Genomic DNA, 25,628 nt, shown 5'->3' on the forward strand with positions numbered 1-25,628 from the left:
AGAAAATAAAATTCATTAGAATAAAATTATTGAGTGCAATTAATTTTTTATTTTTTTTGAAAAAAAATCTTTTACATGCTTCTCTCCCCTTACATGGATCCGTGCATGTGTTGTTTCCTAATGACTAAAATCACAATCCCGTGTCTCAGGTGACGCATTACAATAATGTAAACAGGATTGCAGCATAGAATAATGCTGTGTTTTGGGCATGCGTGGGCGCAAATATTTAAGCAGGAGTCAAATCTGCGACCCTGCACCAAGCCTCTGGGTGCATTTCCGAAAGCCTGTCGGAAGGGCAAAGAGGTTAGGTGGTGCATCTGGACCGGCTAAGGTCGGCCACGTTATTTATATATATAACGTGGAGGGGCCGGATTGAGCGGAGTGGGCGGTGAGAGTTTGGACTTAAATTAATGGCTCATCAGCTCTTCAAACCACCTCCTTCCCAACTACTATCGCTAGGTGGAGTGTTCCGCATGCGCCATCCGCATCTCTTTTTTTCTTTCTTTTTTTCATCCGTCTTTCAGGGTGGATGCGTGGGCGTGCGCGCAAAGGATACCCCTAACTCGATCAGATCCTAGCCACCCGATCTCTTATTCATCAATCAGACGGGCGCGGCATATCTATAACCTCTTCTAGTCCATAAAAGCATGTATTGCTGGAATGTGGAAAGAAAGCATATACCTAACAGCATGTTTGGTTTGCGGTCAAAATTGTAATTGAAGTTAGAATTAAAATAGATTGAAATGAGAATTGGAATGACTATGTACTCCGAAACATTTGGTTCATAACTAAAATCAAAATAAAATTTAAATATTAAAAAGAGTAGTAATTAAATTTTGATATCAGAATGGAGATATGACTCCTTCTAACCATTGGAATGAGAGTTACTAATTCTTATTCCAATTCTCGAGTTCAAGAAAAAACCCCAACCAAATATGCCCTAATCGCTTCCTAAACAATGCTACAAGTATTTCATTGGCAATTCCAAATAAAACAACAAGCACTTCAACAACACCACATAGTACAAGAACTCAAGACCTCATGTAAAAGACTAGTGAAGAAAATATTTTTTTTGAATTTCTTGATCCTATATAAATATCTAGGATCTATCTAATGTATAGATGATATGGGATTAAATGCATGCCTATACATATTTTCATATATGCCTTTCATTGAAGCTCCGATATCCTCACTAAGCTAGAGGTTCAAATATATTCAAATTCAATCATAAGTATTGTTGCGTTAAAGAGTCAAGATGTCAGATAGTTCGGATGGCTGGATTGGCTCCGCATCTATATATATAAGATATTGTTCGCTTTGATTTTGATCATCTTTGGGTTTCAGTGGATCTTAACCATTTGGAGTCTCACGGTTTTGCTCTTTAAAAGATATCTTATGTGGGAAAAAAAGGTTCCAATCAATATAAGCCATATTTCTTCTTAATTCATAACTGATGTGCGACTAAAGATGCCGTCCCTCTACAACAAGTATTATAAATTTAATCATAAACATTATGATCATCCAATAATCAGCCCAAATGAGTATATAATGTAGTACTCCTTAGTCTACATGGGCCATGAGCAGGATCCATTCTAATATCCTTTGCAATGATTCAATATCTTATCTAAATAATATCTTTTGATTAGCTTTTTTGATGGCATTTTGGATCATTACATATAGGCTAATTGGTGGTTTCTTTTTCAAAAAGGCAACATACATAGAGTGAATGAGACTCCCACATAGAATTTTCAAATATCTGACCTACCCTAGATTGAGTTTTGTTTTAGACTAGATTTTTCTAGTGTTGGTTGATGAGCTTGTAGGCAATTTTGGATGGAACAACGGGCGCTTTTTCTATAGATTTGTGCTAAACATGCTGCTTGAACCACCCATAGCATACGGAATGTGTGGATGCGCATTCCGGTACACATATCACCTTTTAGAGTCACAATGGGCATGTATTGAGCTGCGTATGTACAACAATTTGTCGACTCATGTCAACATCGTCGAAGGATGTTTGACTTTGCTCTATCATTCATCTCCCTACAAGCTGTGGACAGGCCTACCCACGTTCAGAGTGGAATAAGAAACAGTAACCGGGATAACTCTCCCACCTGCCTCGCTTCCCTTGCCACTAGTATACTTCTCTGAACTGAACATAGCTTAGCTGAGCCAATCTATCCCAGCTCGCGTGGCTCTTAACCCAGTTGTGCACACGCAAATTGGAAATCTAGTATGCACTTATAATGATGGGCTAATCCGCAGGAGGTTATGCATCATCCTGTACTACACTGCTTCCACCAACCGGAAAGCACATCAGAATTATATTATGGGCCAGGAAACAGCCCTCATGCAGCTCAACTCTCTCATCTTCTCAAGAGATTTGAGTTCCCTTTTTTCCTTTTAATTCTACAGGTGCTCACATGTGGATAAGACTCCATAGAATTGCCTTCTGTCATTGAAGGACTCAAATTGCCTCTTCTGGCGGCTGAATGACCAGTCTAGCTTAGAATATACCCTTGGGATAACCTATCATAAACTTCTTCCGCTAGCTTTTGTGGTAGAGTAAGTTTTCCTTCTTTTTTTTTTTTTTTTTTCCTCTAAAAAAAAAAACTTTTTTGGGAGATATTAATTCCCCCGAACTAACCACCAAGTTAGTAGCTAGGCTCTGATAAGGAAAAGTAGATCTTTGAATAGGAAAATATCTCAGTAGTTGGATCGAGTATGGAAAAAATTATGGTCGAACTGTCATTGTCTGCCACGTGCATATATTGGGACATCCATTTAAAAAAAGACGACTATGTGATATTTATCTAAACTGTTCAAATATTCCTAAGATTTATTCATTCATCTTTTCTTAATATTTTAATGTTCGCGAGGCCATCCATCTTTTGATGGACGTTCTCGAAGTATGTTCGACCATAATTTTTTTTCTGATCGGCCCGACTATAAAAATTTTATCTTTCTGAATGCATCTACAACATCTCATAATTCTCTCTCTTCTTGCATGTAGCTTAACCAAGATTACAAAAGGTTTTTTAACAAGATAGGTCAAAAAGAAAGGTTATTCTACTAAAAATTATATCCTATACTGTGTGTACCAATATGATCACGCACCATGTATGAGAATCAACTCATCTCCTTGCTGTGTTTCAATCTTCGAAATGATTGCATGATAAATAGATTCAATAAAAAAAAAATGAGATGATTGACATGATGTATAGCTATATGATACATATAACATAAGATATATATAATTTTCTATCATTCCACCGGCGTCATTGATCCAAGATAACTTGCAGCCAATCGGCTTTTCAAGAATTCATGTAGAACCTCGTATGTAAAAGTCTGTAAATAACCTATTTTCAGCAATAAAAGCTGGATAGCTTTTTGCCCCCTTGCAAACAAAAAAGAAAAAAAAATAAAAATGTAATTTGCATTTTAATAAGTTTGTGGAATTTTTGCACCTTAAGTTTAGACTATAGTTTCACTACGGCAATGTGGTCAAAATTTCTTTGATTTTATGTGGTTATCGCATATCATCCCACCTCCACATGCATCATGGGGTGGAAATTAGGAGGAAAAGAAAAAGGTGACATTTGGATGTGGGGTAGGTGGAGCACTAAAGTGAGACATCGCGCTGTGGCTCAGACCCCCTACGACCATAAACCCATTCCTTCACGAAAAGGTACGAGTCTGGATGCCATAGGCAAGTCATATTGCAAGATTCCTTCTTTGTTGATTTCTCGATCTTGCCCACCTCCTCATTAGCTCTCCATCACCTTTTTCCGTGACAAATATAATATCGAGACCCTCAAAGAGAGAACAAAATGTTGGACTCCCCGGCGTCTTCCTTTTCAAATTAATTTTTGGAGAGCCAATTCCCTACTTTCTCAAAATAAGTTGTATACTTTAATTGTTTTGGATAAAAAAATAATAATAAAGTATACAACTTATTTTTTCGAAAGGGATGGTGGAGGAGGTCTTTGTAGGGCGAGGGAAGGCTTCAAACTTTGGTCTATAAAAGGAGACCCTAAGATTTGTGAATGGGAGCAAAGAAGCGAGAGATCTCTAGTTTCATTGCATCTCTCTAGCTTTTGAAGCCCTTTTGCACTGTTGTGACTCCTGAAAAGATCAACATGGTGTGTGTCGTATGGCTTGTTATCCCCTCCAAACTTTTGAGGGTCCATGCACAGCCTTTTCAGATATCCTCCTCCATGGTTCCATTTTTATTTTTCTTTTCTTTTGTTCTTTTGAATATGCTTCTTAGGATGGAAAGATGAGCTTGTCGGTGGAGGACGCAGTGGATTACAAGGGATCGCTTGCGGACAGATCCAAGACCGGCGGTTGGGTACCTGCGGCTCTTATATTAGGTCTGTCATCCAATTCTTCACCTCCGATCCCTAGCCTTAACTTTCCTTTTCTTTTCTTTGTTGTTTCAATATCCAGTATCCACCTTTCCATTTTTTTTTAAAAAAAAAATGTTTCCAAATAACTCTGTGGCACCACTTCCTGAAGGAGCAAATCGAGTATCAGAGCATGACAAAATGAATTTATATGTCTTTTGAACAACTACAGTTCATCCTTCCGTGGGTAAATGATCAACGATCTCCTAGCATTAACATAGTGGAAAGCTATTCGCATTCGATTTTGTGCGTTTGTAGATAATGCTGCGCGTTTTACCACTATAGCTTTTCTCCTTCTTATAGGACTGAACTTACTATGCTCAAACATCAAGATTATTTTGGACCAGATCAGTAAATTATATGCCTAACAGAAACTTAATTTACTAATAATTTTGTCATTGGGAATTCACTTTTCACCACTATTTGTGTTCCATGCATGAGCATATAATTTGGCACCTGAAGAGTGTTTTCCGCACAGGCACGCAATCAAGTATTAAACATATTTACGGTACTAAGGAGACCATAGAATTCCAGGTTGCGTCACACCGTAGTCCGACGAAACTCCTGCCCATTTTCCTTGGTTGCCACAGATTAGCCTTGGCCTTTCAACAAGCATGTTTAAGTTGCTTAAAATCACTGCAAGAGAACCATGACAAGCTTACCAGCTTCTGAACCATTTTGTCTACACACACACACAGAATAATAGGTGGTTCATGCAAAAAAAAAAAAAAAAAAAGTTATAAACGCACAAGTGCCATAAAGTCAACTATAGACAGATTACTAGAGTTCCGAGTGTGATCGATCTTTTCTGTCCCAACAACATATATTTGCCTGGTTAAGAATTTATTGGGACCGAGCGAGTTTTGTGGCTGAGCATTTGCGGTTAAGCTTATCCAAATTTCACCATCGGTAAAGACCGGCCGGGACAGGCGGTATCCTGCCAGTTAGTGCTGTCCTGATGACTACTGGTGCACGCACTATTCTACTATATGTTGGATATTGTATCCATGCATGCAGGGCTGAGCATCCATGCACACGAATTTTGAACTCGTGCCTATTCGTTGCCTTTACTCAAAAAGTGATTGGAGGCATTATTTGAACTTCCATTAAACCATTCAGCAAATATGTGCTACTCCCTGATCACTACAAACTTGGCATTTAACTATTGTGCTTTTAGCATCATGAATCGAGCTAGTCAAATTATATATAGTGCTATGCTTCCTAAAAATGTTCTGTCTGATCGAAGTAGCTAATTAATTAATTAAATGTTTGCCGATTCAATTTTGGTGACAGGAATTGAAATATGTGAGAGGCTATCGACGATGGGAATCGCGGTGAATCTCGTGACGTACTTGGTTGGCACGATGCATCTTCCAAGTGCGGAGTCCGCTAATGTTGTGACAGATTTCATGGGCACGTCCTTCCTGCTGTGTTTGCTCGGAGGTTTCCTAGCTGATTCCTTCTTGGGCCGATACCTCACAATTGCCATCTTTGCCGTGGTCCAAGCATTAGTATGTCACTTAATTAATCCTATAAGATATATTGATGCAATTAAAAAGAAAAAGTCATGAATTAGTTACATACTTCAGAAAAATCTCATCTGTAAAATTCATCATGAATTAGTTACAGTAATGGCCGACGGCACCAACATGAGAGAGAATTGCTCCATTAATAATCGATCGATCGACCTTAATTGAAAGAAATTAATTAGAATGTTCTTTAATTAATTAACAGACTTCTGCTCTCCTCTGCGAGCTGCCAGTACCTGAATTAATTTGATTTTAATACAATTAGTGATCAACTAATTAATTATTATTGTCACTGTTCGATGCCGGTGAATAATTATAAATTATAGGGGACGGGGATGCTCTCTGTGACAACAAGACTGCCCCAGCTTCGCCCGGCGCCCTGCAACGCTTCTACCGCCACCAAGTCATGCCAGCAAGCCAATGGGTTCCAGATGGGCATCCTCTACTTGAGCTTGTACCTGATTGCGCTGGGCACAGGGGGACTCAAATCAAGTGTGTCGGGCTTCGGGACCGACCAGTTCGACGACAAGGACGAGAAGGAGAAGGCCCAGATGGCCTACTTCTTCAACAGGTTCTTCTTCTTCATCAGCACCGGCACCTTGCTTGCAGTCACCGTCCTGGTCTACATACAAGACGAGGTGGGCCGAAGCTGGGCCTACGCTATCTGTTGCATCTCCATGCTCATCGCCATCTTGGTGTTTCTATCTGGGACAAGGAGATACAGGTACAAGAAGAGCGCCGGGAGCCCCATTGTTCACATCCTTCAAGTTGTCGTGGCTGCAGCGAGCAAGAAGAAGCTCCAGTACCCTTCGAACCTTGCTTTCCTGTATGAGAATTGCCCAGAGGCCTCCAGAATCCAACACACCGACCAATTCCGGTGAGAAGAAGTTATATATGATTTATGCATGACCAGGTTTAATTTAATTTGCGTCCGCCATGAGCATGCATGACGCTCTAATTACAAATAATTGCATTTGATATGCATATAGTTGTCTCGACAAGGCTGCAATCATGGCAGAAGGAGATAACGAAGCGAACGGTGAGACCTCGAGTCCAAATCCTTGGAAACTATGCTCGGTGACCAGGATCGAGGAGGTGAAGATGATGATCAGACTACTTCCAGTGTGGGCTACGACCATATTGTTCTGGACCGTCTACGCTCAAATGATCACGTTCTCTGTAGAGCAAGCGACGACCATGGAGAGGTCGATCGGAAGCTTCCAAATTCCAGCAGGATCACTGACGGTCTTCTTGTTGGGGCCATTCTGATCACCCTAGCGGTCTATGACCGCATGATCATGCCCCTGTTGAAGAAATGGAAAGGCAAACAAGGTAATAAATAAATTAATATACCCATGTAATTGGGAGATGGATACATACATACATACATACATACATACATACATACATATATAATATATATATTTATATAGTACTGTTACATCGATAGAGTATTAATGCATGGTTTTTGTTTTTCCATATATGCTCCCATATCTACGGCATGGAATTGGAGGTAATTCCTGACGCAATTAAGTGCATGGTTGCAATTAATATCCCACAGGTTTCACCAACCTACAGAGAATCGGCATCGGCCTCGCCCTCTCGGTGCTAGGGATGGTAGCTGCGGCCGTGGCAGAGGCGAAACGGCTGTCGGTGGCCAGGGGAGCAGGTGCTGCTGCGGCTCATCGCGGGGGCACGACGCTGCCCATCAGTGTTTTCACATTGATCCCACAATTTTTCCTGGTGGGCGCCGGAGAGGCATTCATATACACCGGTCAGCTCGATTTCTTCATCACCCGGTCGCCAAAGGGGATGAAGACTATGAGCACCGGCCTCTTCCTCACCACCCTTTCGCTTGGCTTCTTCCTCAGCAGTTTCCTAGTTTCGATCGTCAAGACCCTGACAGGCGGCAAACATGGGAATGGGTGGCTGGCAGACGACATCAACCATGGCAGATTGGATTGCTTCTATTGGCTTCTCGCTGTACTGAGCGCTATTAATTTGGGAGCTTTCATCGTTTCTGCTGCATGGACAAAGCCACAGGCCGCTAAGAGTGTGGCGAAGAGTTATTCTGTAGATGATCAGTGCTAGGGATGTGTAAAGGCACCAAAAGGCATATCTTGCTACTTTTCTTCCAGCCTTTTTTTTTTTTTTTTGACGAGTATCAGATGTTTGCTTTAATTACTTCTGGGGGGAGGGGCGGGTGTTCCTTTTCTTCTGTGTTTGGGTTGTACTCTCTTGCTTTAAAAGAGTGCTCTGTGTTTCGTTTTCAATCGATGATCTTCTTTCCATGATTTTTTTTTTTTTTTTTTTTTGGAAGCGCGCACGGAGGCACACAGTCAAAAAATAAAAATAAAAAAAATAAAGAAAAGGATAGGAAAAATTCTAAGAAACGGCGCTAAAGTAGGCGCGCTCTCTACTTGCAATTTGTGCTGGCTGCGAAGGCTTTAAAGCCAGAGATCGTGTATTTTTGAGAGAGAGAGAGAGAGGAAAAAAAAAAAGAGATTACGGTCCAAATTTTGATCGCATTAGATGATGCCATGTGATACAGGCTTGCGGGCGCCCTGGATGGGTCGTAAAAACGAAATGTCCGCGGTACGCTTCTCCGTTCCGTCCGCCTCCGACCGACCGCCGGACCCTCCCCACTCCTCTTCCCTCCTCTTCTTCCTCCTCCCCCTTCTCCTCCTCCTTAATCCTCAGTCCTTTTCTTCCTCTCCCTAAACCACCTCTCTCTCCCCCCCTCCCTCTTCTTCTCCATCTCTTGCAATATCCTTCTCTCGCGTGCGCAGTCCTTCTATTGTCGTTGATCTGACCCAGCATTCGCCGGATCTGACGACTCCTACTCTTGTCCCTCTTTCTTTCCTTCTCTATCCCACTCTCCCCTGCTGTTGATTCTTCTAGCTCTTTTCCTCTCCCACTTTACCCCCCCTCCCCAAAACAGCCATAGATCAGTTGTTCTCTCTGTTTTTCGTTTTCTCTCCCTCTCCTTCTCTCTCCTCTTTAGATCCCGGTTCAACCGTTGCTTGATATCTTATTTTATGATATCCTCTCTAACATCAGCTGACAATCTTTCCTGATTCTCTAACAGATCTGGTCATCTTCCAATGTCCGCTAAACGTGGTTACCAACTAAGCCCTTTTCTCTCTCTCTCCTTGTATCTCCCGTCTTTCTGTTCGTCTGATTACCACGGGAACAGGAGACCCTCCTTCTTCCTCGGTCTCGCGCCATCCATTCCAAATCCCCCACTGGTAGATGACCCCCCATCCTCCTTCTCGTGTCGTTCCCTCCTAGGGGCCCCTCACTGCTTGCCAAGGATCATCTCTTTCTTGCACCTGCGCTTGACTCACTTGGTGGGCAAGTTGACGTGAGGAACGGTCGGCACAACGAGTCAACCAATTTTTCTTCCTCTCCTTCGAACTCACCTGAAGGACGGGTTGACTCGGGAGCGACCAGCATCGCGGCGAGTCAACCCGATCCTTGATGAGATGAAGTCCATCGGGTAGTCGAATCAAGCGCAAAATCTGGGCGTTTGCCCTTCCTCCATTCAAATCTTGGGAAAACAGAGTGTCCTATCTTCACTTTCTGTGTCTAAATTTTGAATTTGATTTGATCTTGGACTCACCTCACCTTCTCCTCTGGATTCATTATGGAGCCTATTATCTCACATGGCCTCTCTCTTTTTTGATAAGACCACATAGCCTCTCTTGACACCACAATAACCCGTAGAGATCTCTACAGATCCGATTGGATGGAGCCTATGGATACAATTCTTCTACTTCTCCTGACTGCTAAATCTAGCTGTTACTGAAGCTCAGCTTGCTGGTATTTGAAGTTTTGTTCTATTTTAATTTTCTTATTGAAAAAAAAAAAAAAAAAAAAAAGAAGGATAGCTAGGCTTATGGGCATCTTAATAATGATGTATGATTTGATTGAGGGCTGGTTGACCGGAGGTCTAATCTAGTTTTTTTTTTTTTTTCCGTTATGTTCTGAATTCCCATCTGGTCAACATGCTAATCTGCTGCCAACCTTGTTTCTCAGCTGTATATGGTCGTGGCCCTTTCGGTCCGCATCCTTGAACGTAGAATTAGAAATTATAATTTACTTTAAAAATAATAATGACATGGTGCCTAGTTTGATGTACAGGATAGGATAGTCCAAATATGCCTTTTGGTGTTAATTTAACATTTCACTAGATCTTTCCTCTTTCTATGCGATTTGGATCGGTCCATTTTTTATCCAAATAAGTTTAATTCGGACCATTTTTTTTTTTTTTTTAAATTACACTGATCCAATTCTATGAATTTTACATATCTTTGGGTCCAAAAAGTCAAATGCTCATTTAGCTGCATCTTGGCTCTTCTGATTCATGAGGGCCGACATTTTTTTTTCCACTATTAAAGATTTTCACATTCCTTTTCCTAATCACGACGGTCAAACCAATTGCATGAATTAATCATGAATAATTCGATTTATAATTGAACAGTTCATGAACGATCCCATCGCGGAATAATTTAAAGAGGACATTCATAACGAATGCTCGAACCCAAAAAGAAAGAGGACGAAAAAGATCAAGAAATGTTTAAAAATGTAGTCATCATTATGAATTCTGACTAAATGCTTCTCTGCTGACCAAGCATGTATGCATGGGACCCTACCTGTGGGGCTGAGGGCATGACGGGTCGACATGTGCGCATGGGCACATTATCGAAGGGCCCTCGCGTGCATGTAGCGCAGTTAGTTCTTCAGATGCATTGTTATGTGACGGGAGCAAGGCAGGAACAAACTGCAATGATCTATATATTTGGTGGGGCACAATGCATGTCATCAAAGTCACGGAATCCCTCATTGAAGATCGTGAAAATATTCTCATGTGACCCGCAGTGCATGAACGGTACTGTAGGTCCTGATCACATGAAAATATGCCGACTCCCATCCTCTCGAAGCTATGTTTCTCTCATTCCCATCATCGGGCAAACACTACCGTCATGCGAGTCTCTCAAAACCAAGAGTTACAAGCTCATCATCTCGTTCGTTACAATATATATATAGACGTACAGATAAAAATTCCCTTTCGATTACAGTTAGTACTCCCACCACCTATGGTGCAGTGATATTATATACACACACACACATGCATGCATGCATGCATATAATAGAATCGAATCAATCTTATTTTTGAGTTTTCCATATTATGGAGAATCTGTATCACCGCTATCATACAGACCAAAAGAAATCTAATGAGGCTTGGTTATCTGCGCACAAGAGTGGCATTGGAGCAGGATTTACCATGCATTTGATCTCGTATCTTTCAAGTTGGTTTCTTAAATCAATAAAAATTCCATACAAGCCACCGTTTTGCAGGTTGATATCCTTAATCACACTTCTGAGATGGTTAGCACGCACCCTCTCTCTGTCGCACGCGCGCGCACATACACACACAAAGATGGCAAAGACTTAAACCTAATGAGCTGGTATCCGTACAGTGATGATTGCTGCGGGAGTAGGCACGGGCCTTTGCCGAGATGAGTGCGCTTAGCTTGCTGGAAATGTCAACGAGTCATTGAGTCCTTTTGCTTGAGTCGAATGGGAATCGTAATAATACACCAATTCCATTCGGCAGCAGTCATGTTTTGTGGACGGCAGCGTCTGGACGTTGGGCGTTGCAACATCACTATCATCATTATATGGGAATACTGTTGATATCTGTTTATTAAAAATGAAAGTTCAGATTAAGATTCCCCACGGATAAAAGTCCGACCTTATCCTCAACGCAACGGAAAATAAGTCCGCACTAGGGAGCAAGTTTCTAATATTTTAAGTCCATTATTTCTTAGTCTTCTTTTCAGGAGTAGATGGAATTCATGGCTAGTTCCGCTATTTTGTGGGAACTCGTCATGAGTCGTCTGCTCTCATACCTATCACACACGATATATTTGTTACCTAAACAGCATTTTGACTTGCTATCTAAAATTAGATCGATTGGACTCGAATGAGCGCAATATAATTTGCCTTTATTTCAAAACTAATTCAAAAATGGTTCGATGGTACTTTCCACTCAACTGCATTTATTTCCATTCGTGGAAAAGGATCCAATAATTTGGCTATCTGCCGGCTTCTCCTTTCAGCACCTCTCGTCACCGGATGGAGTGAGGCAATCAACGGATGCTTTCAGGATCGTATAGTTGTCTGAATGCCACGTTAATATGTTTTGTGGACTGTGAGAGGCTCCACCATGGACGCATGAACATGGGAGAAGAAAAAGAAAGAAAAAGAAGAAAGGCATTCATGGAAGGATGACGCCCACACAGCACAGCTCGAGCATCATTTCTCCAAGGTGGGTTGGCACCACTGGCTTTCTCATTTGTGAAAACTATCTGACGAAACGCAATCAGTGGGAAGGCGACATCGGCTTATCCAACTTGCAAAGGAACCATCACCAATTGCCGCAAGGACAAAGAGATAACGGCAACAACATCTGATGTGAACTCACTCATCATAGTCATACGAGGATATGTTTGCTAACACCGGATGGAGAAGCAAGCATTTGCAGTCAAAAAACAGAGAACTGCATGTTCTCAATCGAAAAAAGAGGACCGCAACTTGCGAGCAGACCTTGATTGGTGGTGGACGAGCTCGAGAGGTCCACCAAGATTCGCATCGAGAAACCAGATGACGTGTTTAAATTTTTGCCCTTCAATTGCTGTGCCCTGGCCTATTTTGACCTATGACAACCTCGGCCACTCCACAAAAGGAATCTCCTAGTCCGACTTTGGTTGGCTGACAAAAAGGATGCTCATCTACTTGCAAAATGGAAGGAAGCCAGAATCCTGTTTAGTTTGGAGAGCCATCATGCCCTGCAATGATCGTGCCCAACCGTCCGGGAAACTTATTCACTTTTTTTTAGAAAGGAAAAATAAAGAAAATTGTCATTGCAGCTCTTCACTGCAAAATGAGAGGGCTTTGGATCGTTTTGAAGCTAACCAAGATAAGAGACATCTTGCTTATATGTATATTTGGTAAGGATATAGCTCGTTCAACCCTCTTATCCACGTTCATTCACTCATCAAAAATTGGTCTCATGGGTCTCATTTCCATTTTTATGCACAATAACCATCGAACTTTCACCACAATTATGAGGGCGTAAAACACCATGACAACCAGCCAATTTACTTTTAAGCTAACAAGGAATGGACCACCAACGTATATATAAGAGAATTACCATTCATTCACAAGAATTACCCCCCGATAGTGCAACTGAATGAAATAAAGTATCAACCATAAACCATATTTTACATGAGTGCTGAAAAATTTAGCATGAAAATCTAAAGCAGGGAACTAAAAAATTCCAAAAAGCAGGAAGTAGGATGTCCCTTGGCCTGAATTGTACAAGTCATTGATACTATGATGGCTGAGACATCACTAGAAAATAAACATTAGTTATCACGCAAAGACAGGCAAAATACAGGCAATCAAGATAAAGAGGGTCATTGAGATCAAGTTCTATGGTAGTAAACCAGCATGAGCTTGCTCGGTCTAAGATTGGAACGCCGTTCATCTACCACTTCCCATTACCGTTGGGCACCAGAGACATTGAAGTACAAAAGGGTGGAGATGGACCCGCTTTAACACACCCCAAACAAACAGAACCATGCGTTGGGATCTAGAACTCTGGCATAAGTTGGATTAAAGAGATCCAATAACTAAAGCTTTAAGCTTCCCAGGCTACAAGGCTCTAGTTACCAACTCTTGATTAGTGGAGAGGCGCTGATTTGACACCATCACGGGAAAGCAATGAAATCCAAGGGAAAAAAAAGGTATTGCATATTTACAGAAACAAAGCCTCCAAGCAGAGACAAGCGCATAAGCTCAGAAATGAGAAGCATATCATATCCACCTATCTAGGTCTAATAACTGATCCTAAGGTTGCTCCGTGCAGATAGCGGTAAATCCCACGTGAGGCCCCAACCAGCATATGCGGACAAATTCATATTAATCAATCAACAGATAAACTACCTGTTTTCTACTAAGTGAAAATGAACGAGTCAGGCCCAAGAGATTGCAGAAAATGGATGAGTACAGGTAGCAAGCTAATCTTCATAATTGAATAAATAATCATGCTGCAAAAGTAGAAATTAATATGTGCCAAGTGCCGATAAATTCTGAAAAGAAAATTCAGCAAAAATACACTGGAAGGAGATCTTGTTCTTCTTCAAAAGATATCTGCCAGTTGGAGGTCCCTCATAGGAAGGCATATGCAGGTGCCAACTGCAGCGAAATCTTAAGTATGCATACATGCATCGTGGTCATGGTTGGCAGATAGCTTCACTGGTATAGGAATTTTTACAAAGCATAACGCTTCTGAAATCTAAATAATTGCAACACAAAAGAATAGGTCAGAGAGCCATCTTTTTGCAGAGGAATAAACAAATGATAGTTAAAGTACAATCAATCCCTAAGATGGAAATGGATAAGCTACAGAGCCTCTGAATTTCATCAGTCAACCGAAACACAGAACCTCCGACAATCATGATAGAATTACCCATCTAAAGAGTTCAGCAGGTCAGCCTGGAAACATATAAAGCCAAGAAGTAGACTGGTTTCACCTACAACACCCAGCATCAAAGATATCAAAAGTTCAAACAAGTATAACAGCCCTGATGAATGAACTATACGGCATTAAAAGCTGGAAGCAGTGAGGATACAGATTATATTACTACCAGAAAGAACTGACTTTATATTAATATTCAAGAGTACATCCCTTATTTGGTACACATCAGAGATGAAACATAAAACCAGTTTGAAGGGCGGTTATGCCACACCAATGCAAGATTTGTATCTCATTTCACAGAGTGCTCTTCGTTGCCAGAATCAGGTGAAGGTGCAATATAAGGGGTAGATGTGGATGATAATGCACCTGCTCCATAATCTTCCTTAAATCTTGAACTCGAACCTGCATTCTAAGCACTTCCTTACTAAAAATGTTATCCTAGATAGAAATTTCTGGTTACTAAGGTACTGTTTAACATAGAAATTACAATAAGAAAACACATTACTTTCCAATCAGCACAAACAAAGAATGAAAAGGCAGCCTAGTGCACAAAGCTCCCACCACTGCAGGGTCTGATGAGGGTCAGATGTATGCAGCCTTGACCCTGTGTGTGGAGAAACTATTTCCATATTACAAACCTGCAACACCCACATACAAAGAATGCAATTGATAATATGGTATTAGCTAAGAGAAGAAGAGACCACAAAATCTTGCTTTCGCATTTTCTTAGAGCAGTAAACAAGATGATACCTCACTAACTACGAGGTGGAGGAAAACTTGTATGGAGAAACATGATGCCTTTCGGCATCTTCCAGGAGCATTTTTTCTATTATTTACTGCTTGTAACAGAAAAAGGCTTCGATAGGAATGAGAAAAGATTCACTACCAAACCTGTGGAATTAGAATTATGCTTTTCCATGATCACAAAGTCGCACCAAGAACGAGGTAGCTTGCTTCATCAAAGTAATACAAGTCGGGCAAGAAATTTCATCTATGTGATTGTATCTACATGGCCAAATAGAATTGTTGATCAAGTATGTCTAATTCCCTATTATCACTGATATATGAATCAGCCTCAGTCAATTATACAAGCATGTCTCGATAATGTCTTGAAAGTTACTGCAAAAGAAAAGAAATATGCAAAACCTGAAGAAGAGATTCCTTGTCATAGTCGATAAGATGCAGATCAACAATTTCCACCAGCTGGGTGCTTTCTCGATAGGATCACATCTGAAGAAAATAATTCTCTGTCAGTGATAATATAACATGGCATAAATTCCATCTTACTTCATGTCTACACTTCAATGCAGTAAAAGCTGGACAAATGGAGCTCAGATAATCAAGGAACAGTACACACAAGCAGATATTTCCATAAACCTAACCTGAATATTTTCTTGTAAGTATATGAGAGGCAAGCCTTTTATGGTAGAAAGAAAATTATACAGTTGCATAGCAAAACCAGAAGGTAGCTGACTGCCTGATTTAGAGGATCCAGAGAATGACTTCTCATATAATTCTGGGATAAGTATCTCAGTTCTTTATTTTTCATACGCTATTTAATGTTCATTTGGTTCATGAAGAATGTGTTGGTTAAGAGATATCCTCAAGAAAAGTTAAAGGCCAGGTTCTTGCCCGCTACAATCTCCTTCCCAGGGTAATGCATCAACTTCAGAATCTTCTGAGAATCTCAGACCCACACCAACTTCCTAAGTGCTAAGTTACTAAAAGTGATTCTAAAGTATCCACTTTCCTGCAATCGCACTCGCACCTGCTCCTGCACCCAATTCCAGCAACTAAAACCATGTCATCTGGTCCTACATGCAAAATGGAAGAAAAAAAAAATCCATAATAATCACCAGATATTATTCAAAATCCTGTAAAAAAATAAATAAATAAATATTTTAAAAAAAAAACATGAGTTTGAAAACCAATGCCAGAATCCAACTCACCACTAGAACATTCAAAGTACATACATAACCACAATATATACACCAAATCAATGTTTCAAGTAATGGTAGCACAACAATATCACAATGTATTAAAGAGATCCATGTTCAAAGGTATTGAGGAATTCCCACACTGCAACCCCTAATAAGCTAGTTACAGCTCATCCAATTTATTGACAAATTCTGCAATTATTCTTCAATCTTTTCACTAGTAGATTCAATACCAAGTCTATATGGCAAAGGAACAAGAAACTCAAGCTTAATTCACAAGTTATAAAATTCTTAGCTTGCATTCACCAAAATTGTTGATCTACATCAATATTTATCTTTAATTTCACTTTTTGGTCTATGACTAACTTCCAAATTTCTCCTAAATCTCAAAGTAGTTTCAATATGCTAGTAACAGTTGGTTGACAGGTAATCTAAGAAAACAATTAACACAAACATTTACAAGATCCATAAGATAAATGTTTGAGATATTGGGAATGTATCACACTCCAATTTCTAGTAAGTGCTGGCTGACTAGTCATAAGCTCCATAAGGACAACCCCAAGTGCATAAACATCACTTATTTGTGTCATGCATGCATCACAAACATACAAGTTACTCAACTAAAACAATTTTATCAGGCCTCTCTAAAAGAAAGGCATTCTGAATTAAGAGGATCCCAGCTTCTAGGAAAAGGTTATTATTGAAGGACATGTATATGAACATTAAAGACTTGAAGTGGAATATTAAGACCTTTGTTCATGATATTTCCACATAAAAGGCATGCATGTGGGGTTTAAAATGGTTTTACCTTCTTTGGAGTTGATTCGATCCTCTCAAGGATAGATTAAAGTTGCGAATGCAATGACCCTTTGAGAATTACTATCCATGGCCACTTCAATCCACATGCTCTATCTATGAAAGTGCTGCTTAGCCCTGGATCTCCAGCAACTACAACCCAAGGAGATGCTCTACAGGAAGACCTTGTTCCACCTCTTTAAAACAAATGTTTTCTCTTCCTCTCTCTTTTCTTGGAGAAGCTCTCTCTAGCCAGCCTGCCTCTCTTCTTCTTCCTCTTCTTCTTCTTTTCTTTTTCACGCCAGTGTTTCTCCCACGCACCACTCCCTTTTCGAAATAAATAAATCTTGATTAGATAAATAAATAAATAAATAACTTTCCAAATTGTGAGATGAGATTATGTGAGCAGAGAAGTTTGAAATGTTTGAGCAAAGAATGAAGCTTATTTATCTGAACAAACTTACAGGGGAATCACTTATTAACTGAATAAAATATAAACATGGTTTCATACCTTACTTTCATCAACAAGCTATGCGTGGTTTGGATCAAAGTAATATCTTTCCCCCTAAAGTAGTTTCAAATTATAGTCAAAGTAAGTTTAAGTAAGAAAGGAGATTACATGGAGAACTAAAAACCAGTTTGCATTAGTAAGCCTACATTAGTGCTTAATGATTTTAAGCTAATGCAACTAGGGAGAAGTCAAGGCTTGCAGTGCAGACGCATATCACCCTATATTAGGCATACCATACTATACCAATACAGTATTGAGGAAAAATTCAATATATGAACGAAGATATTCCGAACTGGTGTGAACCAAGACGAACTGCTCCATACCACTTAGTTCTGTATCGTACGAGCTTACACACCCCAGTTTTCGAATGGTACCATGGCTGGGCATGAGAAAATGTTATGCCAATATAGTGTACATACCATACCATGCCGATAAGGTACCAAGGTGGTACTAGGTACCAAAATAGCAAACCTTGGGAGTAACCCCTTACAATAGATGTTTAGTGTCATGGAGAGTAAATATCTGATCATAGAGGACTATAATCGCACATTTCCATTATTGCTGAATGAAATAGCCTTCAGGCTATTTAAAAACTAAAAAGACATATCTAGTAGGTAATGTTCTAAGCTACCATATAATATGGAAAACTAGATGAAGAAAGAAGGCAATGTCTGATGTAGGGAAATTATTCAACTAGATGGAGCAAATAATAGGCCAAACAGGCCCGGAAATATTCTCCAAGGTTAGCGGATAGAAACAGTCAAAACAACTGGAGAATATCAAAAAAAGTTGTGGGTTGAGAAGTAAGAACAAAATTGTAGGACATACCTTGATGTGATTAATGAAAACATAAGTGTATGAGTTAGAAAATACATTGTATTGCCTTCATTGATAATAGCTAAAAATATTGTCCGTATTTTATGATTCCAATTGCTCGAGTGGTATGAGGATTTGAAGGAATGGGATAGAGAAATACATGTTAAATGCGCCTATAATGGTGTTCAATTATCGGAAACAGAATTTTCCCAAAATTGGTTAACATATGGTATTCAGATAAAGATTCTATTGCCTTTCTTTCTTAAACCTTGGCTAAGATCTAAAATACGATCTCACCACAGAGATCTAATGAAAAAAAAAAAAAAAAAAAGAAGATTCAGCTTAGATGGAACCTAGCTCTGTGGAAGTAGATGGAAAGGAAAACTCGCGCTAACTACCTCGCCTAAATGAGTGAAGTTGACCCGTCGCAAAATAGATGAACTGGAAAGGGGAGGGGTATAAGGAAAAAAGATTAGAGCTGTTTGCCCAAGCAAGAGCTTTTGAAACTAGAGCCCAGAGCTAGAGCTGGTGCAAGAGCCCAAGCTAGAACTCATACTTTACTCAGACCTAAATCTTTGATGTTCCGATACCATACTAGAATATTTGAATTGATAATATGATGAAAAGGAAAAAATATATATATCTTCCAGATCATTGTCTTCTAGAACAAGTCCACTTCATCAGCCAGCAACAGTTTCAAATTTGACTATTATTTACAGTAAACAATACAATAAGACAGTGAATATCCAACCAACGTCAGCCAAGGTTATTGTACATACATTACATGGCACTTCAAAGCCCAACAATTAACACAAATATATATAAAATCAATGCCAACTCACATGCAATTGTAAGAGCAGTTACTAAATCTCAAAGAATTTTAATTGACTGGGATACTTATGACAGACGGATTCTTTGTAACAGCTATGCAATTCAGTGCCTGTGCAGATTATGGCATAGCTTTGCCTTTTAAGAAGTCACAGTTACAAGACATGATTTGTTTCTCACTGGAGATGAAAGTGCTTCAGAAGTGGAACAGCATCAGTTGTAAGAACATAACTTGAAAGATACTACCAACAGTGCTGCGGCAGTAAAGACAAACACATGCTAGTTACAGCTTCTCCTAATCTACCATAGTGGAAGCACCCATAAGATCCCAGCCCAATCTTTGGACATACACTAAAATTTGAATTTGCAACACAAACTTCAGTATATGGGAAAATAATTGCTGTAACAGACTCAAATGATGTCATACCCCCTTTGAATCAAAAAGCAATTCAAATATTGAGAACAAAATTGAAAGACAAATTTCCAAAGCCTGCATAAATGCAGTAACTGGATGGAAAAAGAAAAGATAACAAAGATAACAGATAGCATACATTCATAGTGCTACAATCGTTTCAATGAGGTATGAGATGCAAAATTATTTGCACCAGCAGAAAAAATAGAAGCTTGGGGAAATGAGATATTATCTGCCCTCTAAAATATGCTTCCCAATGCACTTGTCTTTTCTTTTTACAGCAACAAATCCAAAAAAAAACTGTGCATGAAACAGAAGATGCTGCTATGGATGTGAGGTCAACTCCTAAAATAATGTGTAAATGGTGTTGAGATCTTGATAGAATTTTGATATTTAGATCTGCAGGAGGAAAGGGGAAAAAATATGAGAAATTACACCACATATCAGAATCAGGAATCAAGAAAATAAAATCATGACAGAAAGTAGCTGAATCATGCAATGTAAAGTGATCCATATCCCATTCCCAATAAAAGAAACAGATCATAACGATTTCAACCTAGTCCAGGCGTCCAATCCTTGTAATGCAGAAGAAATTTGGAATAATGCACACTCCCTCATTTACATGATTACCATAGATCAAACTTTTTACAGGAGTTACAGGTTAATAAAGCTTTAAGTTCAAACAATGTATATTACTGAGACCTTGAAGGCTTGAATACATAAATAGTTAGAAGAATCTGCTCAGTCGCAATTATATTACATCAATGGGGATTGCAAGGAAATTTACTGATTAATCACCAGAAATATTTATTTTTAGATCATCGGTTGGCATCCTAGTTTCATCTATGCTCTGTATCTGCTCCTAGAAACCCAAAATAAGAGACTGGTGTACTAGCAATTGTTTTACATACAATCAAAACATTACTTGCAGCTAATTTAAATTACTATATTTTTATGTCATAAAAGATGTAAAACCCTGTGACTTACATCCAAAAATTGCAGCAACTTTCAATGGTTTTACATTGACAAGCACAAGATGAAATCTCCAATCAGAAACACAGAAGAAATCTTTATCATTACTACTTAGCAGATCAATGATTTTATCAGAAGTAACATTAGGACTGCATCAGATATTTTTCAGGGCAAAACAGTTCTATGAAAGAGAAAAATATATATGTTTCATATAATGATATAAGCATCATTAAGCTTTCCATGATGATCAATCCAACCAAAACCAACCCCCCCCACCCCCCTCTTCTTCCCCAAAAACTTCCATATTCACCACACAATGATCACTTGGCTGTAAGTTCAAAATTTGAACAGCATACAAGCAAGTGCCATGTATAATGAATCACTGATATGCTTCAAGTAACATGGGTTGCAGTTGCCCATAAGGACTTTAACCAACCAAAACTTCAATTAAAATTAATCACAAAAAAAAAGGTCCAAGAAAGTTGAAAAGCATAAACTACCTATAAAGCAGAGATGATAAGAGAGATGATAGTTTTCCCTTAGGAAAAAAATAAAGATAACAGATATGAGTGTAATTTTTCATCAATCATCACATCATGACCAAGGCCTTCTCCAATGCATTTTACAAGCAAAACCAGGGAAAAGGAAAAACTAGTTAGCAGCATACAAGCTAATTTTTGCAATGTCAAAAGTACAACTATAGTCAGACGTGCCCTCAGGCCCTGCAGAACCTTTTGTTCTCCGGCTTTATGGGTTGTACTCCCCCTAGAGTGGTGTGATCGCCCGTTTGTACCAGAAAAAAGGTACAACTACAGTAAGAATTTCATGAATTCTGACATCTAAAAGGGAAACCAATTGAGATGGGCTAAAATAAATGAGAATTATAGTATAAAGAAAAAAATTGGAAGGAAATTTGCAGCATTTTAACGAGGCATAGCACACTGAAGCTGTGTAATCGAAGATTTCATAAGTTCTATGCACATGAATGATTTCAATCCAAAGACATTCTAGATTGTTTAACAAATCAACAGCTAGAAGAAATAAATTTGCACTTATCATAGTTATAAGTGGATAAAATACCAAATTCTCCTATAACAAGTTGGTTCAGATGACAAACAATGTGATTACTTAGTGGACATGGTCAAGAATCTGATCTGTATGATTTTATTTTATTTTATTTTATTTTTTTGAGATTATGTGAAAACAACTCATGTATGGATAAAATCTTTTTCTGCGAGGGTAGGAGTTCAGACTGAAGAGGAAATCAAGAAATAAAAGTGAAGCAACTGTGCTGAAGGATTGCCGTTAGATGTCAAAGGGAGGAGGCAGGGGCATAAGCAGGAAGCATGACACAGACTGCCATTTCTTCTTAGTATTCCAGCCAAGCTTATGATTTTAGAAGTTCAACTTTTACTCATGTTCTATAGGAGGATTGTAGCTGATTATTGGTTCTACAAGAGCAAGTAAGAAAAATTTAGGGCTGAGTATGGGTTGGGTTCGGTCGGGTTGAGAGAAAAATTTTATCCGACTGAACCCAACAAGTTGAAGAAAATTCAACCCATTGTCGACCGTTTATCATATATAAACCGTTTGAACCCAAAGTGAACAGTTGATAGTGGGTTCAGGTGGGTTGTGTCGGCTTCAATGTTGACCCAATATTGATTTTAAGTCCAATGTTGGCCCACTTAAGCTTTTTTTTTTTTTTTTTGTCAATTTAGTGCAAAAAAATTTAAACCTTATAAATTATAAATTTTGAGCTTATTTTTGAACATGTATAAAATAAAATAGAAAAATAAAAAATTTACTCATCCGAAAGCAACTACATCTAAAAGCTTTCACTTTAGAATCATTTCAAATTGATGTGCTTCCATCAATAATTTAACATTAATATTCCTATGAATCCAAATAGGTGACGCGGTATTTTTTAGAATGAAGTATTGAAGTTTAAACGATGCTGTCCCAAAATGAAAGTGAGTTTGTGAAATACTACATCGGTTTGGTTTGATTTTATATGGTTTAAAAGTATAGGAACTGAACCCGATCGTAAATAACTGATTTTTTACAAACTCTAATCCGATGCATCCGATTTATATCTTTCAACCGATCGAAACTGATGTTTACTGGGTCGGATTGGGTGGGTTTCTTCGGATTTCAGTTATTTGCTCAGCCCTAACTATATTGAGCTTAAAAATAGAAGATATCAGCCACTTAAATATAAGGGGCTGCAACCTCAATTAGGGTTCATTTATATGTTCCAAAATGAAAAGGTGGATACCTAGATTGACAGATGGTTATTATTGATTGCGAAATTTAGATCACTGTTTTCTAATCACTTCTCTGATTTTCAAGTTGAGCCACAAGCTCTATACAGGTAGGGTGCACTGAAGGGGGATACCTAGATTGACATACGGTTGCTACTGAGGAGGGAGGTTTCAAAATGAAAGGGTAGATACCTAGATTGACATACGGTTGTTGCTGCCCAAATTAAATCTCTGTTTTTATCACTCCTCCAATCTTCAAGCAGAGCCTTAAGCTTTACAAAGGCTCTACAAAGATAAGGTGAACTATTTTTAGGGAGAAAGAAAAGTTTATGGAGCGCCTATCAAGAGCAGAAAGGTGGTGCAACTTGGAAGAAAAGAAAAGAAAGTGGCACTTCAACAATGCTTCAAAAGCACTGCCCCGTTCCAGTATTTCTGCATCTCTTTTATATGTGGATCTTAAAGTTTGTTCACATGGCAGTTTCATTGGACACCTTGTACAAAACTTTCTATCTATCTTGAATCATTACCTTGTTTCGACAAAATCATAAAATTCTCGATCCAAGTTCACAAAAATCTATCAGCATCTATATATTCCTCTCATCTTAGTTGATTTCTTATTATCTTCCTCACCTTCTTTGAGCCAAACCTACACGGATTTGACAATAGAAAAGTATCAAATGCAGCTTTAAACATGGTAGATAGACCTCGGTTAGCAGGCATTTTGGGTCACGACATGTAGGTCCTGGGGTAAATCACAGGCTAGTCAGCACGGAAAGAAAATGATAGACTTAACAAAATGAAAAGAAACCAAGAAGCACTGCCACCAATACGGTTTCCATAAATTTGCAGGGAATAATGATAAATGCCCGTTGTGGGAATGAAAATGTTACCTCCAACATGGATGAAAGAAGCGTCACCTATCCTGTTCAGATTCTTAGCCTCGCCAATGCCCACCTTGAAAGGAGAGAAGAGTGTGTCCCCGGGCTGAATGGTGTGGGTTACCAGTTCCACTCCCTTGAAGCAGCTGCACAAGAAATCCAGATATATCTTAATTGCAGCCAAGGAGAATCATGAGGCCACAAAAGGAACTGCGCATCCTCGAGAAGAAACTTAAGCCTGAAGCTAGTTTAATCATCTTGAGATCATACTTTCAAGAAAACCTAAGCTTGATAAAAGGAAAAGAAAGTTAAAAAAGGAAAAAAAAAAATCCGCCTCAAGATCGAGTGCCGAGAGTGAAGAACTGTGTTGGGTGGGTGGGGTGAAGCACGCCTGGGTTTTCAGGACTTGCTCATGATCGAAAAGAAGTAAGAAACGGAAAAGAATCGGATGCATACAATAGAAAACCGAATTCAAGAAATCAAGCAAGAATTCAGCAATGGTGAGAGATTCGAAACTCCTTAAAGTTCTCGCTACGATAAAATAGCGGCGATCAGAGAACCCTAATCTCGAGAATCTCCGATCAGAAAACGGTAAAATTATCGCATCAAAAAAAGGCGTAAAATTAAGAAAAGCCTAAATTCAAGATTCCTCCTACGGTTTCTTGATGAACAGAGGATATCCGATGAAGAATACGTTGGAAAAAAGACGCAAAAAAGGAGGGAACAATCAAATCAGAGTAGTTTCGACTCCTTTTCTTTGACCACGACCACGAGGCCGGCCAGCACAGAGAGGGAGGCTAAGAAAAGAAACAAAAGGGACCAAGAATCCAGAAGGAAAAAGGAGGAGAAGGGGTCGCATTGGTAAAGATCGGTCTGTTCCAACGTCGGTGTAGCGTACGTCGGACGCCCGCCCTTTTTTGGGTGACACCGGTGCAACAGGCCGGAAATCAACCAATCAATAGATCGGTCGTGTCTCACGGCGTTCTTCCTCTCCGTTACTCATCCCTTGTTCCAGAATATTTTGACCCTTAAACTTTCTCATATACATACAAAAGAAAATCGCCCAGCAAATTAGTTGGCAGCACAGGCTTGTCTTGATAGTTTTTCCATCTCTCAGACTGATGGGCTTCATCCAGATTTTGACTACTTCCGGAATGCTAATGCTATGGGGATTACACATAAATACGGGCTTAGACTCCTCTTTACTGTTTAACTCCCGCGAATGTTTGTATGTAATGTCGCACACTGACCGGTGCCTCTCATACGTTGCCCGCTTCGTATTTGGGTGTTACTAAACAAAGATCTCTCCCCGGATCACGAGTTAAGGATCCTATCCAACGGGTGATTGAGCTTCTGACTCGCCTCTATGTCAATTTTTCTCTCTTTTCTTCTTTCTTTTTCTATACAGAGGGGAAGCCCCAAAAAAAGGATTGAATTATTTATTAATATACCATATTACTAAAGCTTCCTCTTCAATCCAAACCCTGTTATAGTCTTACAGATAAAAATAGCAGTGCATAAGCCTTCCCACACTGCCCTTGATTCAGCATCAGACACTTTTATAATAATTAAAAGTTTAGCAATACCATATGTGTTTGTTCAAACGATCTTTCACAATATATCTGATCCAAACCAAGAAGAAACAAGAATTTTCTGAATCCACTTAACTCAAAATCACTCTATAGAAATTTAGAAAAAGATAAAAGCAAATTGACCAAAATAGGGCTTAGAGCTT

The 25,628-nt window shown here is 39.3% G+C and overlaps 1 protein-coding gene and 1 long non-coding RNA gene across 20 annotated transcripts; one reads left to right on the forward strand and one right to left on the reverse strand.

The window, feature by feature from the left end:
- Positions 1–4,003: 4,003 nt before the first annotated feature.
- LOC105040165 (protein NRT1/ PTR FAMILY 6.2) lies at positions 4,004–8,214 on the forward strand. Its single transcript, XM_010916570.4, is given in 7 exon segments — positions 4,004–4,142; positions 4,271–4,373; positions 5,700–5,917; positions 6,262–6,812; positions 6,925–7,184; positions 7,187–7,267; positions 7,497–8,214. Coding segments are annotated over 7 exon segments (1,746 nt in total). The 5' UTR covers positions 4,004–4,139; the 3' UTR covers positions 8,027–8,214.
- A 5,799-nt stretch (positions 8,215–14,013) lies between these two features.
- On the reverse strand, positions 14,014–25,000 carry LOC105040163 (uncharacterized). 19 transcript variants are annotated; one of them, XR_012140332.1, is made up of 6 exons: positions 23,906–24,980; positions 17,229–17,542; positions 16,116–16,297; positions 15,375–15,713; positions 14,989–15,121; positions 14,641–14,885 (listed from the first exon to the last, which is right to left on the reverse strand). It is a non-coding gene; the product is annotated as an uncharacterized lncRNA (long non-coding RNA). The 19 variants fall into 19 exon arrangements; XR_012140318.1 differs by adding an exon at positions 14,014–14,300 and having other exon boundaries at positions 14,475–15,713; positions 23,906–24,990; XR_012140333.1 differs by adding an exon at positions 19,922–20,181 and having other exon boundaries at positions 14,641–15,713; positions 23,906–25,000.
- Positions 25,001–25,628: the final 628 nt, after the last annotated feature.

Source organism: Elaeis guineensis, chromosome 3 (genome assembly GCF_000442705.2).
Source record: "Elaeis guineensis isolate ETL-2024a chromosome 3, EG11, whole genome shotgun sequence".
NCBI lineage: Eukaryota > Viridiplantae > Streptophyta > Magnoliopsida > Arecales > Arecaceae > Elaeis > Elaeis guineensis.